The sequence below is a fragment of the Adiantum capillus-veneris genome, chromosome 14, assembly GCF_014529385.1.
Source record: "Adiantum capillus-veneris isolate H3 chromosome 14, ASM1452938v2, whole genome shotgun sequence".
Taxonomy (NCBI): domain Eukaryota; kingdom Viridiplantae; phylum Streptophyta; class Polypodiopsida; order Polypodiales; family Pteridaceae; genus Adiantum; species Adiantum capillus-veneris.
The window spans coordinates 152,793,429-152,808,586 of record NC_140944.1 but is presented as its reverse complement, the minus strand read 5'-3'; the positions used below and the strand labels follow the sequence as shown (position 1 = coordinate 152,808,586).

Here is a 15,158-nt window from a genome sequence, read left to right as displayed (position 1 = left end):
CTGTTTGAAATAGAGAATCCGTGGTTCATTGCCTTCGATTTGCAACCGTCCAAAAATATAATGGATCTCACAGAATCTCTTCTCGTCGTCGGTGTTTAGATAGAGGGAGCACATGCACTATATTCGATGAGGACACGATCAATGTGCACTGCCAGTGGCCATCATTGCATATCGAGCACATGCAGGCGGTTTACAGGTGTCGTAGTGAGAGAGAGAGAGAGCGGTAAAAAGGTCTTTGGCACAATACGGGACGATGCAAGCCAGTAAAGAACACTCTTGCCAAGCAAACAGTGCATCATCGACGATGATCGTTAGGATGAGGGCTAGTTAGTCCCGATGGCGACGGTGAGTTGCCGATGGCTCTTGCGATTCAAATGGACAGGCCCGTGCAGCATTATTTTTTGACTCCGGAAGCACTGCATGTGCGCACCCTAAGAGAGAGCTCGAGAGAGGACTTTTAGGGGCGGAAAGCGGGGAGAGAGAGATATAGAGAGAGAACTGCGGCAAATGGTTTGAATAAGCGAGCGCGAAAGTTGTCCGTTCAGAAAACGTTGAAGACCCACTCGCGAAGGTCAGAGGCACTGGGTTTTCCTTTGCTCGATATGGAGTGGGAGCTGTCGAAAGAGAACGTGCAGCCTTTGAAAGAAGGAAGAAATGTCGAGAAGCTTAATGCAAGTCTCAAAGCCAGAGTGGAAGTTGCATGGAAATCAAAAATATCCGAGGAACACAGGTATGGTTATGCTGTCATGATCTCTATGCTTTCTTCTTAATCAGTTCTAGTTTAAGTGGGCAGACTTAAACAGGCAAATGGTAGAGGCCATTGACATATACAGTGGAGACGATCCACTTCAACCATGGATCGAGTAAGCCTCTTGATTCCTGAACAAGACTTGAACAAAGTAGGACACTGCTCTTATCTACTTGTTACCGGAATCATCCACCTTCATTGAAACCTGCAGATGTATAAAATGGGTGAAACAGTCTTATCCTTCAGGAGGGAGTCAATCTGGACTTTTACGACTACTTGAACTTTGTGCGCGAACATTTTGCAAAGATACGCGTTATGCAGATGATATAAGATATTTGAAAGTGTGGATGGATTATGTAAGTGGTACTGTTCATGAAGATTGTTAGTTGCTGTTGTCTATTTAAAGGGTCTGAATGAATAATGAGTTGCCGTAGGCTGATCGTTGCACAAATCCTCGGGACATTTATACATTTTTGCAAGACAACAACATAGCGCAGCAGCATGCATTTTTCTATGAGCATTGTGCAAGATTTTGGGAGCAGCAACAGAAATTTCCAGAATCACGGGCTATCTATGAGCTTGGCATTGCAAGGTACTCTCCTGAATTGTCTTGCTCAAATGACAGAATTGAAAGTGTATTTAGTGATGATTGAAGATCAACATAGAGTTTTCAGCAGCTCGCAAGAAAATGGCTTCATTACAATGATCATTTTTCCTTAAAGCTTCTTGCAAGACCATGCCTAGGTGTAGGGTCTTCTGTGGATAGTTAATTTTTAACCTTTGCATCTGGAATATATGACCACGAAAGACTCTGCTGCCTACATTGAAGCTCTTGGTTGGGCTCTATTCCATGTTGGTTTGCATGTCTATGTTTTTCTACAGAAATACGGTAACCTTCTCGGCTCATTCTGTCATGCCTCTTTTCTGTAGATGTTTGACTGCCAACAATACACACTTTATAGGCTGCATCCTGCATCATTCAAGTAATTGTGACAGCTGGGCATCTTTGCTAAAACCATTTTGTTCAGTGAGGAGAGTTCTATGTTTAAGACTATATTCTTGAAAATAAACACGAGCTTTGCGAACGGAATCTCAACCAAATGAGCCATGTATATTCTTGATTCAGTGTTTTTGCTGCTCTAATAGCTATCTTGACCTTGCCATAAAGCTGGGAGCCCTTGAATCCTCTTAATGACAGAAAAGTGAGGGTGTCAAGAGTGTTTCTTGCATGTTTTCATGGCTCTTCAATCATCACTGATGTGCACTGTTTGGACATGAGTGCAACTAGAATGCAGACATCTGACTTTTGCACCATATTAAGTAACTTCCCTTAAATCACACGGGCATCTAAAAGGAGATAGATTGCAAAGATGTAGCAGAAGATAATATTGTAAAATCTCTGACACCTGCTAGCGTAGGACATCCGTAATCCAGTTGAATATTGTAAAATCTCTCTCACACCTCCTAGCATAGGTCATTCATGATCCATCCCTGCACATTCTTTGGGCAAGTCGAAAACAGATGTCTCTGTGACATTTTCAGATGTACTAGACTCTTTCACAACACTTGAGCATTTCAATACTACCAGTAGCGTTTTGTCTCAGATAATGGTAGTTCAATTGCTATCTGCACCAGATGTGCAAACTAAGGATTTTACTTTCAACTTATGCAGGAAAGCAGAGCCCTTGGATTCACTGAAGAGGGCATATACAAGGTTTCTTCAACGGGTCTCAAGAGAGAGTGCATCAAAGGTATGCGCAGTTTTTGAGATGCCGCGCTAAGAGCTGACAAAAATGTATGCTTAAGTTTTAAGATGGTTTAACGAGTGCATGCATTCTCTCTCTCTCTCTCTCTCTCTCTCTCTCTCTCTCGATCACACAACACGTGTACGCACATACACGTGCACTCGTGGACCCACACACACATGCATGCATACTCCTGTCCATGCATGCGTACACACACATTTATTGCCTTCCTGCCTGCATGTGTCTTCAGCTTGTGCTGAATCGCAAGGGGGGGGGGGACAAAGGGGTCTGTAGTGTGTGTTCGTGCATGTGTCAAGGTGTTGATCAATAGACTGAGATGGTGCAGGATGAGTCACAATCACCACCTGCTCAGTCCAATAGAGCATTTGGGACTCAAATCACAGGTTTGACTTTGTAGACTTCTTTTGAATCTGCCTGAATCTCATGCTCACCACATCTCATCACCCATTAATGCTGTGATGCCCAGGAAAAAATAGAGGGCTTCCTTTGCAGCAAGCTCGAAAAAGCAATGCTTTCACCACAGAAAGGTTATCACTCGTCCTTTTTGTGTTTACTTAGTTGAAACTCTTGATTATGCTTGAATAGGATGGTGATATCTTTGTTCAGAGGTATGCCGCAACAGTTCTCAGTGTATGTTGACCCTGATTTGCGTTCAAACAAGTCCCTTCCAAGGCCCCAAGGCAACAAGTTCATTTCAGAGACAGAGAAAAACAAGGAAAATATTCAACGTGCATCCAAATGGGCAGGTGTTAAGGTAAAGGGATTGTTATGAAAGAAATGTAGCATGAGAGAGAGAGAGAGAGAGAGAGAGAGAGAGAGAGAGAGAGAGAGAGAGAGAGAAGAAGAAGAAGAAGAAGAAGAAGAAGAAGAAGAAGAAGAAGAGAGTTTTAACGTCGTAGGAAACTATATGAACAGACCTTAAAGATCTAGCCGACGAGGAGTTGAACTCAAGACCTGTTATTCAAGAGGGAATTGGCATAACCAATCTATCACACTTGAGAGAGAGAGAGAGAGAGAGAGAGAGAGAGATGAGAAAGATGAAATGAAGTAATATATACCTCTTACTCCAAATATGTTTAGAGAGCAAGAATTAGAAGAGGTAGTTGATGCACGGATTCCTCAGCTTTTTGACGTGCAGAACAAAGCTGAAAAGCACGACAAAAAGTAGAAGAAAGGAACTGACTTCCCGGGTTATTTGGGTTGTCAATCTGCTTTTGCCTTGGCAAGAAAGAAGAAAAAGCATGTCAGATTTGAAGGAGTATCCCGTTCTTCTTCTTCTTCTTCTGACAGTTCTTCTAGCTCCTTTGACTCGAGCAAAGGAAGACAGAAAAGGGAAAAAGCGAAGCAAAAAGCAAAGCTTCGGAAAGGGCAAGAAAAAGACAAAGAAGTCTAAACCTTGCCCAATTTCGAACAGTTCTTCAGAGGACTCGTCTTCAGATAGTTCGGACTCCGATGACAACAGATTTTATGCAAGGAAGAAGAATTTTTATAAAGCCAACCAATATGACTTTTTGGAAGATAAAAGTAAGAAAGTCCGAGAGTTTAAAGAAGGTGGACAGTCAATTAAATTTGACACGTTTTCTGGATTTCGAGATGCTTCGAAGGCTTTGGCCTTCATGCAACAGTTTGACATAGCTTTCTCTAGAGGGTGTTACTCAGAGCACTCCAAGATTCGGAGTGCTACCTCTTACTTCAAGAGAAATGTTCGAACTTGGTAGTCCACGCTTCTATTAAAAAAGAAAGTGCCAGTGCAACAGCTTGGCGACAGCAAGAAGCAGAAGACTCTCAATGTTATCAGATTATCCATAACCAGACCATTTTCAGCCCTAGCGTTTTTGCATCTGCAAGGCATTTCAGCGTTTTGCAGATCTACCGCGACAAGACCCACAGTAGGAACGGCGTTTTCAGTTTTTAGCAGTCAGTACCCGTAGAAGAAGTCCCGAACCTCGCAAATCTCACCTTCCCGCAGTAGATCCTCGCCGCGCGGTCAAATCCCGCAAAGTTCGCAGTTTCAGCCCGGAAAACGCAAATTTCAGCATCTGCGTTTTCAGCGCGTCATCGTTGCATCGTCTCCATCGACATCATCACCGACATAGAGTCAAAATTCAGCAAATAAAGATTTGTAGATTTCAGCCCTTAGCGATTTCAGATTTCAGCCAGTCTCGTCGTCGTCCTCATCGTCGTCGACATCGTTGGCAAGTCCAAAGCATTGTAGAGATTTGTGCAATCAGTAGTAGACCGCTCTCGCCATAGAGAGTGGGGCCTTTGGACAACATTCCGGCGTCGTATTCTCTTCTCTCTCTATCTGTCAATCTCATGCACCTTCATTCACAATGTTCATCCACTTTGTTTGTGTCCATTGCACTCTCTTACTAAAGGAACGGAAGGCTCTCCCTTTTGTAAGTAAAAGGAACCTTGAGCACAGTTCGGAGCACTCTTCTCGAGCAAAGTTTAACATTCACTTCCGTTGCACCTTACATTGGTATCGGAGCTTTGGCAGTGTTCTATATCACTCAAGGAAAGAGCCACAAGAACCACATAAATTCTTTTTTTGCTTGTTGCAGTCGCACGTAACCCAAGCCCTCTTGGGCGTGTAGATTCCTAATCGTGCTTTTCAAGAGTGACGGGAAACCCAAGAGAGAAGGGCTTGTCCAGCCTCCCCTTGTGCCTCTTTTCACTCATTGAGAGCGGACCGTGCACTTAGCGGCCGGCTAATCGATGTGAGGTGGGAAAAAGCAACCTTGGTGTGAGCGCAAGGCCGCCAAGGGATGCGTCTGCAGAAAAGAGTAGAACTCGGGTGAAGAGAAGATCCTTCTCTAACACAGATTGCAAGCGAAAGAAGACCCTCAAGAACTCAAGAATCTCAAGAACCCAAGAACCTCAAGAACCAAGATCCCCAAGAACCCAAGTTCCTCATGAAGTTAAGAACCTACGACTTCAATGGATTGTCATCACCCAAAGCGGAATGGATACTTCGCATAGAGGTGGTGAGCATGGGAGTGGCGAAGAAGAGTTTTCCCTACTAGGAGGTTTTTCCGACCCTCCCCCTTCTCCATCTACGCAAAGGATTGCACCAAATCCTATGGCAGCTTTCGACAAGATGATGATGGACAAGAAGTTAGAACGAAAAGCAGAAATAGAGCGTGAACACGAAGAAAGAATGGTTGCCATGGGCGTAAATACACATAAAGAATGGCAGCCATAGATCGCGAGAACAAAGCAAGACAAGCAGAATTTGATCAACAGAACAAAGCAAGAAACGAAAAGAGTGACCAACACATGAAAGAGTTCTTACGACTCTTTTCTATTGTGCAGGTGCAGTTTGCAAAGAATCAGGAAAAGGAGACTCTCTCAGTCTCTTCTTCTCCCAAGCATGACACACAGGATTTGCATGATGATGAGCATGATATTTGAATGATAATGATGAGCATAATGATTTGGATGACACTGACAAGCATGATGATTTGCATGATGACCACGATCTGATTTCTCACAAGCATGATGATTTGTGTGATCAAGACATGATTGTTTACTAGGATGATGGTTTAGTTGATGCTTTTTCTAGGGAAGCTAACCTCGTTTGCAGATTCGATCGATCACGAAGAATCGATCTTGGCTTTTGAGTCGAGGTCCACAGCAAACCCCTAGGCAGATTCGATCAAACACGACGAACCGATCTTGGCTCTCGAGCCTAGGTCCAAAGAACCCTTACAGGAAGTACTATGTGTTCGAATGATTAGTCAGCACGCATTGTTCGAGTGTTTCATTCGTGATCGTTTCCTCTATTTTAGTCAGCGTCCTTATGTGATCCCTTTTACTAGGCATGACATTGTACGTTGAGCACATTTCACTCATGAATGAGCACGGATGTATGCGGATTATTCATGAAAAGCTGAAAAGTATGCATTCACGGAAGTCACATTCCATGTCTCTTCCTTGGCACGACACAGTTGTAGAAAGAGCACATGAAAGTATGAGCACCAAGCATGGACATTTCCGTTGTGAATTGCCATAGATGATTGATTTAGATCAGAAAGACAAGATTCGATCTCATTGTTTGCGTGCTTACGGTGAATGGTTTGGCACTCTGTCTATTTGTTTATCTACATTGTATGCGCAGTCTTTGAGGAAGACGAGATTATTTCCAATCACTTTACATGGAATAGGTATGTTCATGTTTTTCTGTTGGAAGTGGTTTCAGGAATTTTCAACCTTAGAGATTCTTGAAGAAGGTGGACTTATGTCCATAGACAAAGTGGAAGCAATGAAGGAGCTTCAGAAGACTTTGTGTCGCTTTCGGCGCGGCCCAATGAAGCAAGCGTTGCAGACCTTTATGAAGTTCAAGTGCCGCACGACCCACACCTCAGAGTGGGCTGGCGAAGAGTCCTTTTCAGGATTCTGGATGCTATTGGTGATCTCCTTCAACTCCATACAGTTCGGTACAAGTACCTCACTTTGAAAAGGAGGGGATGTCACGTGACACATCCAACCCTATGTGTCCGTGGATAAGCTACAACATGACCAGGGTTCAATTCAGTCAAGTCAATCTAGAATAGGAAGTGATCTGGCACTTTTGTGAGTGTTCGCAGACCGTGCATGTCCAGACACTTAGATTAGATGCATATCCTCTGGTTGCACACAGCATGATCATCAGATTTCCATCAAAACCCATCACAAGCATTTTTACAGTGCATAGACCTATTTTCCCTGTTTTTGACATTTTTCAACTTATTATTTTTAAGTGACTTTTGTTGCGAACTAGGTAGGGCAATTTTGCTAAGTTTGTATAAGTAGAAACGTAGCGCTAGCACTTTCTGGGAAAAGAGGTAGCAGGAGCACACGCTCAACAGGCAACTTCTCAACAGAACCCCCAAGAGGCCTAGCGTTTTTGCATCACAGCAGAAGGCTTGCGTTTTTGGACCAGATCAGCCAGCGTGTTTGCATTGGCAACAACTTGGCGACAACAAGAAGCAGAAGACTCCCAGCGTGAGCAGATTATCCACAACCAGACCATTTTCAGCCCTACTGTTTTTGCATTTGCCAGGCATTTCAGCGTTTTGCAGATCTACCGCGACAAGATCTACAGTAGGATTAGCGTTTTCGGTTTTCAGCAGTCAGTACCCGTAGAAGAAGTCCCGAACCTCACAGATCTCACCTTCCCGCAGCAGATGCTCGCCGCACGGTCAAATCCCGCAAAGTTCGCAGTTTCAGCCCGGAAAACGCAGATGTCAGCATCTGCGTTTTCAGCGCGTCGTCGTTGCATCTTCTCCATCGACATCGTCATCGACATAGAGTCAAAATTCAGTAGATAAAGATTTGCATATTTCAATCCTTAGCAATTTCTGATTTCAGCCCGTCTTGTGTTCTGATCGTCGGCAAGTCCAAAGCATTGTAGAGATTTATGCAATCAATAGTAGACCGCTCTCGCCATAGAGAGTGGGGTCTTCGGAGGAGGGTTTGACAACATTCCGGTGTCCTATTCTCTTCTCTCTCTATCTGTCAGTGTCATGCACCTTCATTCACAGTGTTCATCCACTTTGTTTGTGTCCATTGCACTCTCTTACCAAAGGAACAGAAGGCTCTCCTTTCCGTAAGTAAAAGGAATCTTGAGCACAGTTCGGAGCACTCATCTTGAGCAAAGTTCAACATTCACTTCCGCTGCACCTTACAAGTTGTTGCACTCTCTTCGCAATCAAGAGGATACTTCAATCTGTCAGGTGCACATGGCTCTGTGTGCCATGTGGACATGCTTCATTGACTTCCGGAGCTAGTTTTACACCTATCCCTTGATAGGAGTGTCTAGAATCCTAGGAGGATTAGTACTAGAATTTTGTGAGCCTGTTCATTAGACTAGCATGTCCGGACGAGTCCATAAAATTAGGTTTTCTAGTTTTGGCACCCTCTTGCATAAATGGTTTGTACAAGCGTTGTGATAGATGTTATTACACTTCAGTGGGCATCTGACATAATGAACATGTAGGTCTAGGTTATAGGAACGTGTTGGTCCAATTTGTTCATCAAATGGGTCACAAAATAGTGAGTTATCGTCAGAAAGTCATATGTGTGCACATTTACACATCTTTCCTGACTTGGCGGAATTTTCTCGACCTGAAGTCAATATATAAGAAACACATTAGCCAACGTTTTGGCATCACTTTTGGGAGCACCAAATTTGAGCCTAGCGTTTTTGCAAGCGGCAGATCCCTAGTGTTTTGCTCCTAGATCGCAAATCAACCCAACCTTTTCCAGCTAGCAGCATCAGTCCAACGTTTTTAATTTTTAGTCCCTTCCCTTACTTGAGCCTGCCCGGATCTGCTAGCGCTAGACTCTTTGTTGCAGCCCAATACTTCAGCAGCCCATTGAGCCTCTTTTCGTCCATTCCCTCGCCGCATCGAGTGCTCCCATTGTTGTCCATCGTGCACATCATCATCATCATCTGCATTTTCAGCTTTGCTCTACACGATAGACCGGTTGCATCTTTGCAGCCAGATATGAGTTTTTGCACCCAGCTCTCAACCCTTGATTCCCCTCACATTGAGAGCGCAAATCAGCCCCACATCTACCCCTTGGTGGCAATCAACAAACCCTCATTGAGACGGATCCAGAGGTGCATCAAATCAGCCCGGAGGTGCTTTATTTAGAAGACTTACCGCGGCGACATTTCCCATTACAGTCAATAGAGTTTGCATTTGAGGTATTGAATGTGTGTGCATTCCATTCACACAATTAAAAGCAAATACCACATCCGCAATGGTGTAAGGGCCCTTGAGAGGGTTGGGGTCCATCGGGTGTCATTCTCCTCTCTCTCTCTCTCTCTCTCTCTCTCTCTCTCTCTCTCTCTCTCTAGAAGGAACCATCATTCGTGCTAAGTAGCACACATTCAAGCAAGGAAAGAAGTAAAGATTTGTGAAAGTGTAAAGTCTAAATCTTCACCATTTCAATTCCGCTGCATTTGACATCGGTATCAGAGCGCTGTGATTTTGCACTAATCGCTAATCTTTGAAAGAAAAAATCTCTAAATTGTTTGAGTGTGTTGTAGCGTTTCGCCCATAGAACACTTCTCTTACTCAAGAAACTGCACGACCTGCCATTGCACGTAGAACCATGTGCCTTGAGTGTAGAAAATGCAAACATTCTATACCGAGGTTTACACTTGTGTTGCTCCTACGAGAGGGTAATTGACTTGGTGTGCCGGCTCGACCACCTCGACATGAAGAATTCCTAGCATGGATATTTGCAATCATAAATTCATCGACATGACAGATCGCATCATTAAAGACATGCACAAGAAACATGAAGATGCTACTTGCGAGTATCAGGATTTGTTAGTAGTCTATGACGACAAAGGAAAGTGCCATCTAGATCAGCCTATTAGCTTTGGAGTCTTGGCATTGTTTGAACAACCATCTCTTCCATCTTCTTGGAGAATTCCATCATTCCAAAAGAAACATTGCATCGCCGTTAATTTCTATACATGTTTGGCAGCACATCAGGTCCACACCGTCTACATCTTCTTAGCAATTGGTAACCATATATCCGGAGCCAAAGGGTTCCAATCCCAAGCAACCACCGAGGGAGTTTGGAGGCATCGTGAGCCTACATTCGCAACCACAACCGTTGCAGAGACGAGAATTCATCTAGAGCTTCCATCATACAACAGTCTAGTCGAAGCCTCAAGAGGAGCCTCTACCTTTGAGGAGTTTGGTGGTTTTATGAGACATCATACAAAAGACTTGCAATGGTTCGTGGGCATTCCAAAGGACATATCCATCTTCATCTCCCATTCAGTGTTGCTCTAGTTAATCTTCCCAGATAGGGGCAGTATAGGCTGGCCGCTTACCTGTGTGGGCATCAACGTTTGCATATCCAACCATTCGCTCTACGAGCATCCATCCGATTTGCAGTTTGGTTCACACCATCCGAGTTGGGGCAGCAAAGGCTGGCCGGTAACCAACAAGAGAATTGTTGATCCAGGAGGCAATCCATTGGTTGTGAGAAGATGTTTCATCACCATCCGTGTCTTTTGGATATTTCCACATCACCAGGGGGAGCCTCTCTCAAAAGTAGTCGTAGAGAACATCATCTAGAAGGCCATTATTTTATGGCATGCATGGAGTTCGGTACCAATACCTCACCTTAAGAAGAAGGGGATGTCACGTGCACATGGCTCTGTGTGCAAGGTGGGCATGCTTCATCAACCTCCAGAGCCAATTTTGCACCTATCCCTAGATAGAACTATCCCAAGAGACCTTAATGACCTATTTGACGAGGACAATTGAACTCGAGACCTATTATTCAAGAGGGAAATGGCATAACCAATCTACCACACTTGGGTGATAGAAAGGTTATATCATTTTCCTCTTTTTATTAGTACACACATTGTAACAAACTTGGACACTCCAAGTCAAGATTCTACCGCGACACGAGAGGAATTCACTTCAAAATAGTTGATAGTTCACAATTGATTTGACACGGCCCGGCGAAGTTCCGTGCCTAGAGATATTGGCCCCAAAGACTGGCGCCCCTTTCGGTATTTCTTTTTGTATTAATGTGCAACTCAAAGTACAAGGGAGTGGGAGGGTCTCACTCTCAGACTCTGCATACAGATGCTTTGAGAAGTGAGCCCAAACCTCACTTATAAAGGTTTACATGGGATGCCAAAAGCAGAGCCCCAAAAGCTGTAAATCAAAAGCCTTGCAATAAATAAAGCAAAAAACTCTCTCTCTTTCTTTTATGCCTTGCGTAGCCAAAAGCTGCCAGCTTCATTTTTACCTAGAGGAAGCTGTCGTACAGCTGCTACCGCAAAAAGCGGATCCGTATAGCTTGCTTTTTTTCGGGTTCTGCGTCGTGAATTGCAGGCCTGCCACGTCATCACTTCAGCAAGGCGGGTGTGTGTGTACTGGGCAGTCACGTCACCAGTTTGTGACATACCCCCCTCTTGAAAGCATTGTAATCGCCCTCGATTACGCCTGCAAAACAGACCGAGGCCATAAACTGTCTTAGCAGACACTGACTATTAGTACCGACGCACTAGGAACACACATCTAGCACATGTACCAATCGACAGTCACATCACATGACATCACAGGACATCACATGACAAATCACATTCAAAAATTCATTCGGATCTCAACCCATGATTTAACGACAGCGTAATTAGTAATCGCAGCTAGATCCACTCAGGACCTCATAGATGCCCGATTAACTAATCCATATTGTAATCATATCTATAGAGATTTATGAGACCGAAATGCTGCAGCCATTTCGTCTATCAGTTCCTGCACTTAGACAAGTCAAGAACAAATTAGTATACAATTATCGGGAATTCCAGTTCATAAAGTCATACAGTAGAATATTGTCAGCTCACAATATCCCTTAAACTCAAAGTGACAGCAATGACTTTAGTGTCAAAAATCGAGGCAATCTATTGACAAAGGAGTGGAGTGACTCCCCTCTTGTGCATACCCGTTGCAATAGATTACGCCCAAGCTGAGTTCGAGGTTCCATTTAGAATAGACTATGCTAATCCAAACGCTTCATGTTAAAGATTCACAATCTAAGGAGTATCTACTAGGTCCTCCTCCTCCATCCACTTTGCATCCAATGTAGGATAGTTCTTGAATTTAACCAAGAACCGCCTTATCACTTTACCCTTAATCTTTTTGTCTTTATGTGCCAATATATGTTCTGGAATAAAGATCTCCTCGTTTTCTTCCACTTCGGGTTGCTCATCGGGCTTTCCATCTTCAGGCACATCACCTTTAAAAGGCTTCAGGAGACACATGAAAAGCATTGTGAATCCTTCAAGTATCGGGCAGCTTCAGTCTAAAGGAGACATCATTTATCTTTCTGGAAATCTAGAAAGATCCGTAGTATTGCATACTAAGCTTTAGAAAAAGCCTCTCCTTTTCCTTTTTCTTTCTCACGCATGCCTTCTCAAATCGTAAGAGCACCCAATCGTTCTCCTTCAATTTCAAATCACGAGACGATGGCGATCTGCTGCCTTTTTCTGTCTTTCTTGAGATTATTGCAAAGCCTCACGGACCTTATCAAAAGCCGTGTCCAAGTCACGCGTGTACAGACATGCGTGTACTCGTCGGCTTCAATAATCTTATCTTTCGTGCTTAGGAAGGGTGGAACCTTCGTAGCACCTTCACTAATCTCAAATGGTGCCTTCCCCTCGAAGAGTGTATCGTGTTATTGTAGGCAAATTTCACCAAAGTTAAATACTTTTCCCATTGAGTCTTCTGATCCGAGATGTAAGACTTCAATAAATCTAGTACCACTGAATTGACAATCTCTGATTGCCCGTCAGGCTACGGATGGAACGATGACGAGAACTACGACCGCATGCCAATGTTCTCCCAAATAGCCTTCCAAAACAAACTCGTGAATCTGGGGTCCTTGTCGGAGACAATCGTCTCGGGCATGCCATGTAATCTGAAGATATGGGCCACAAACAATCTCGCTAAGTGATCCGGCTTGACTGTTTTCTTCACTGGAATGAAATTAGCTTGCTTGCTAAATCTGTTAATAACAGACCAGATACCATCGTGACCACTTTGTGTTCTCGGGAGATCAAAAATGAAATCCACTGCATTACTTTCCCAGGGGCGGGTGAGTATGGGTAAAGACTGTAACAATCCTTGTGCTTTATGCCTGTCAAACTTGACCTTCTGGCATACCAAGCAACTACATACAAAATCGTCCACACCCTTCTTGAGTCCCGGCCAAGAGAAGTATCTCTCCACACCTTTCAAGGTGGTAGCTATACCGCGGTGACCCGTAAAAGGTGGACAGTGGCATTTGGTTAAAACCTTTTCTCTCAACGGCTATGTAACGCACAACATGGTTTTCCTCATCAAGTAGCCATCCCGAATGAAATATCTCGCTACTATCTCCCCATTCCGTATCCGAGTGAAAATATCTGCAAAATCTGTATTTGTGGCATACTGATCGGCCATATACTCGAAGCTCCTATGATGAATCGCGGAAATAGCCAAAACCAACGTCTTTCGGGACACCAAATTCCTATGCCCCTGCACATGGACAATCTCAAAGTGAAACTGTGACAAGATGTTCGTCCACCAAATCTGCTTTTCAGATAGCTGCTTCTGTGACAAGAAGTAGCGTAAAATCTGATGGTCTGTGAAGATAGTAAAATTGGCTCCGAGTAGGTAATGTCGCCCACTGAGTAAGAGCATGGATAACCGCCAAAAGCTCTTTCTCATAAATCTGTGCTGTCAATTTTGGCCTTTAAAACAATCGGCTTTCGTAGGCAATGACATGGCCTTCTTGCATTAAGACTGCACCCAGACTACGACCACGAGCATCACAATATACTTCAAATGACTTTTGCAAATCCGACAAAGTCAAAACTGGTCCTGTAGTCAATTTCTCTTTCAATGTCCAAAATGCAGTCACCTCTGTGGGTCCCCACGAGAAAGGGACTCCTTTCTGCGTCAACATATGCATAGGGAAAGCAACCTCTGCAAACTTTCTAATGAACCGTCTGTAGTACGAACACAAGCCCAAGAATCTTCTAACTTCATGCACACTCTTCAAATCAAGCCAATCACGGATAGTCTCTATCTTGGCCAGGTCCATCTGCACTCTTGCTACTTGAACAATGTGTCCCGAAAAATGTATCTCGGGTAGGAAAAATTCACTTTTCTTTGCATTAATCACCAACTTGTGATCTTGTAATGCCTGAAAGACCTATAGCAGATGTTCTCTCTGTTTTGCCTCATCCTTGGAGAAAACAATGATATCCTCAAAGAAAGCAAATAGTCTGTACTCTCGAAAAATCTTGTCCATCAACCGGTTAAATGTCGTTGGAGCATTGGTTAGGCCAATAGGCATCACCAAAAACTCAAATAACCCTAAAGTCGTCCGAAAAGCTGTCTTGTAGACATCTCCCGGCACGATTCGTATTTGATGATATTCGCTCTTCAAGTCGATCCTGCCAAAACACGAGGATCCCTGTAGCCGGTCAAGAATATCATCGATCCTAGGAATCGGAAATTTGTTCTTGATGGTGATTTTGTTGAGAGCTCTATAATCGATGCACATTCTCCAAGATCCGTCTTTCTTCAAAACCAGCAACACTGGAGAGCACTATAATGAGGTACTAGGCTGGACAAGACCCTTTTCCAAGAGGTCTTTCTGTAAGGTGCAGCGGAAGTGAATGTTGAACTTTGCTCAAGATCAGTGCTCCGAACTGTGCTCAAGGGTTCCTTTTACTTACGGAAAGGGAGAGCCTTCCATTCCTTTAGTGAGAGGGTGCAAATGATCACAAACAAAGTGGATAAACACTGTGAATGAAGGTGCTTAGATTGAGAGATAGAGAGAGAAGAGAATACGACACCAGAATGTTGTCAAACCTTCCTCCGTAGGCCCCACTCTCTATGGCGAGAGCGGTCTACTATTGATTGCACAAATCTCTACAATGCTTGGAATTGCCGACAATGTCGACGACGATGAGGACGACGATGAGACGGGCTGAAATCTGAAAACGCTAATTGCTGAAATCTACAAATCTTTATCTGTTGAATTTTGACTCTATGTCGGTGATGACGGCGATGCAACGACGACGCGCTGAAAACGCAGATGCTGAAATCTGTGTTTTCCGGGCTGAAACTGCA

The 15,158-nt window shown here is 43.8% G+C and overlaps 1 protein-coding gene across 1 annotated transcript in view; it reads left to right on the top strand.

Moving 5' to 3' along the window:
• Window positions 1–264: 264 nt before the first annotated feature.
• LOC147443378 (mitotic spindle checkpoint protein BUBR1-like) overlaps window positions 265–15,158 on the top strand; it is a 71,773-nt gene continuing 56,879 nt past the window's right edge. Inside the window, exons 1-8 of the mRNA XM_086529257.1 lie at window positions 265–730; window positions 804–863; window positions 960–1,104; window positions 1,183–1,340; window positions 2,421–2,499; window positions 2,840–2,897; window positions 2,981–3,041; window positions 3,121–3,268. Of these exons, the coding sequence (XP_086385383.1) occupies window positions 603–730; window positions 804–863; window positions 960–1,104; window positions 1,183–1,340; window positions 2,421–2,499; window positions 2,840–2,897; window positions 2,981–3,041; window positions 3,121–3,268 (837 nt within the window). The 5' untranslated portion in view covers window positions 265–602. The remainder of the gene's footprint in view (window positions 731–803; window positions 864–959; window positions 1,105–1,182; window positions 1,341–2,420; window positions 2,500–2,839; window positions 2,898–2,980; window positions 3,042–3,120; window positions 3,269–15,158) is intronic.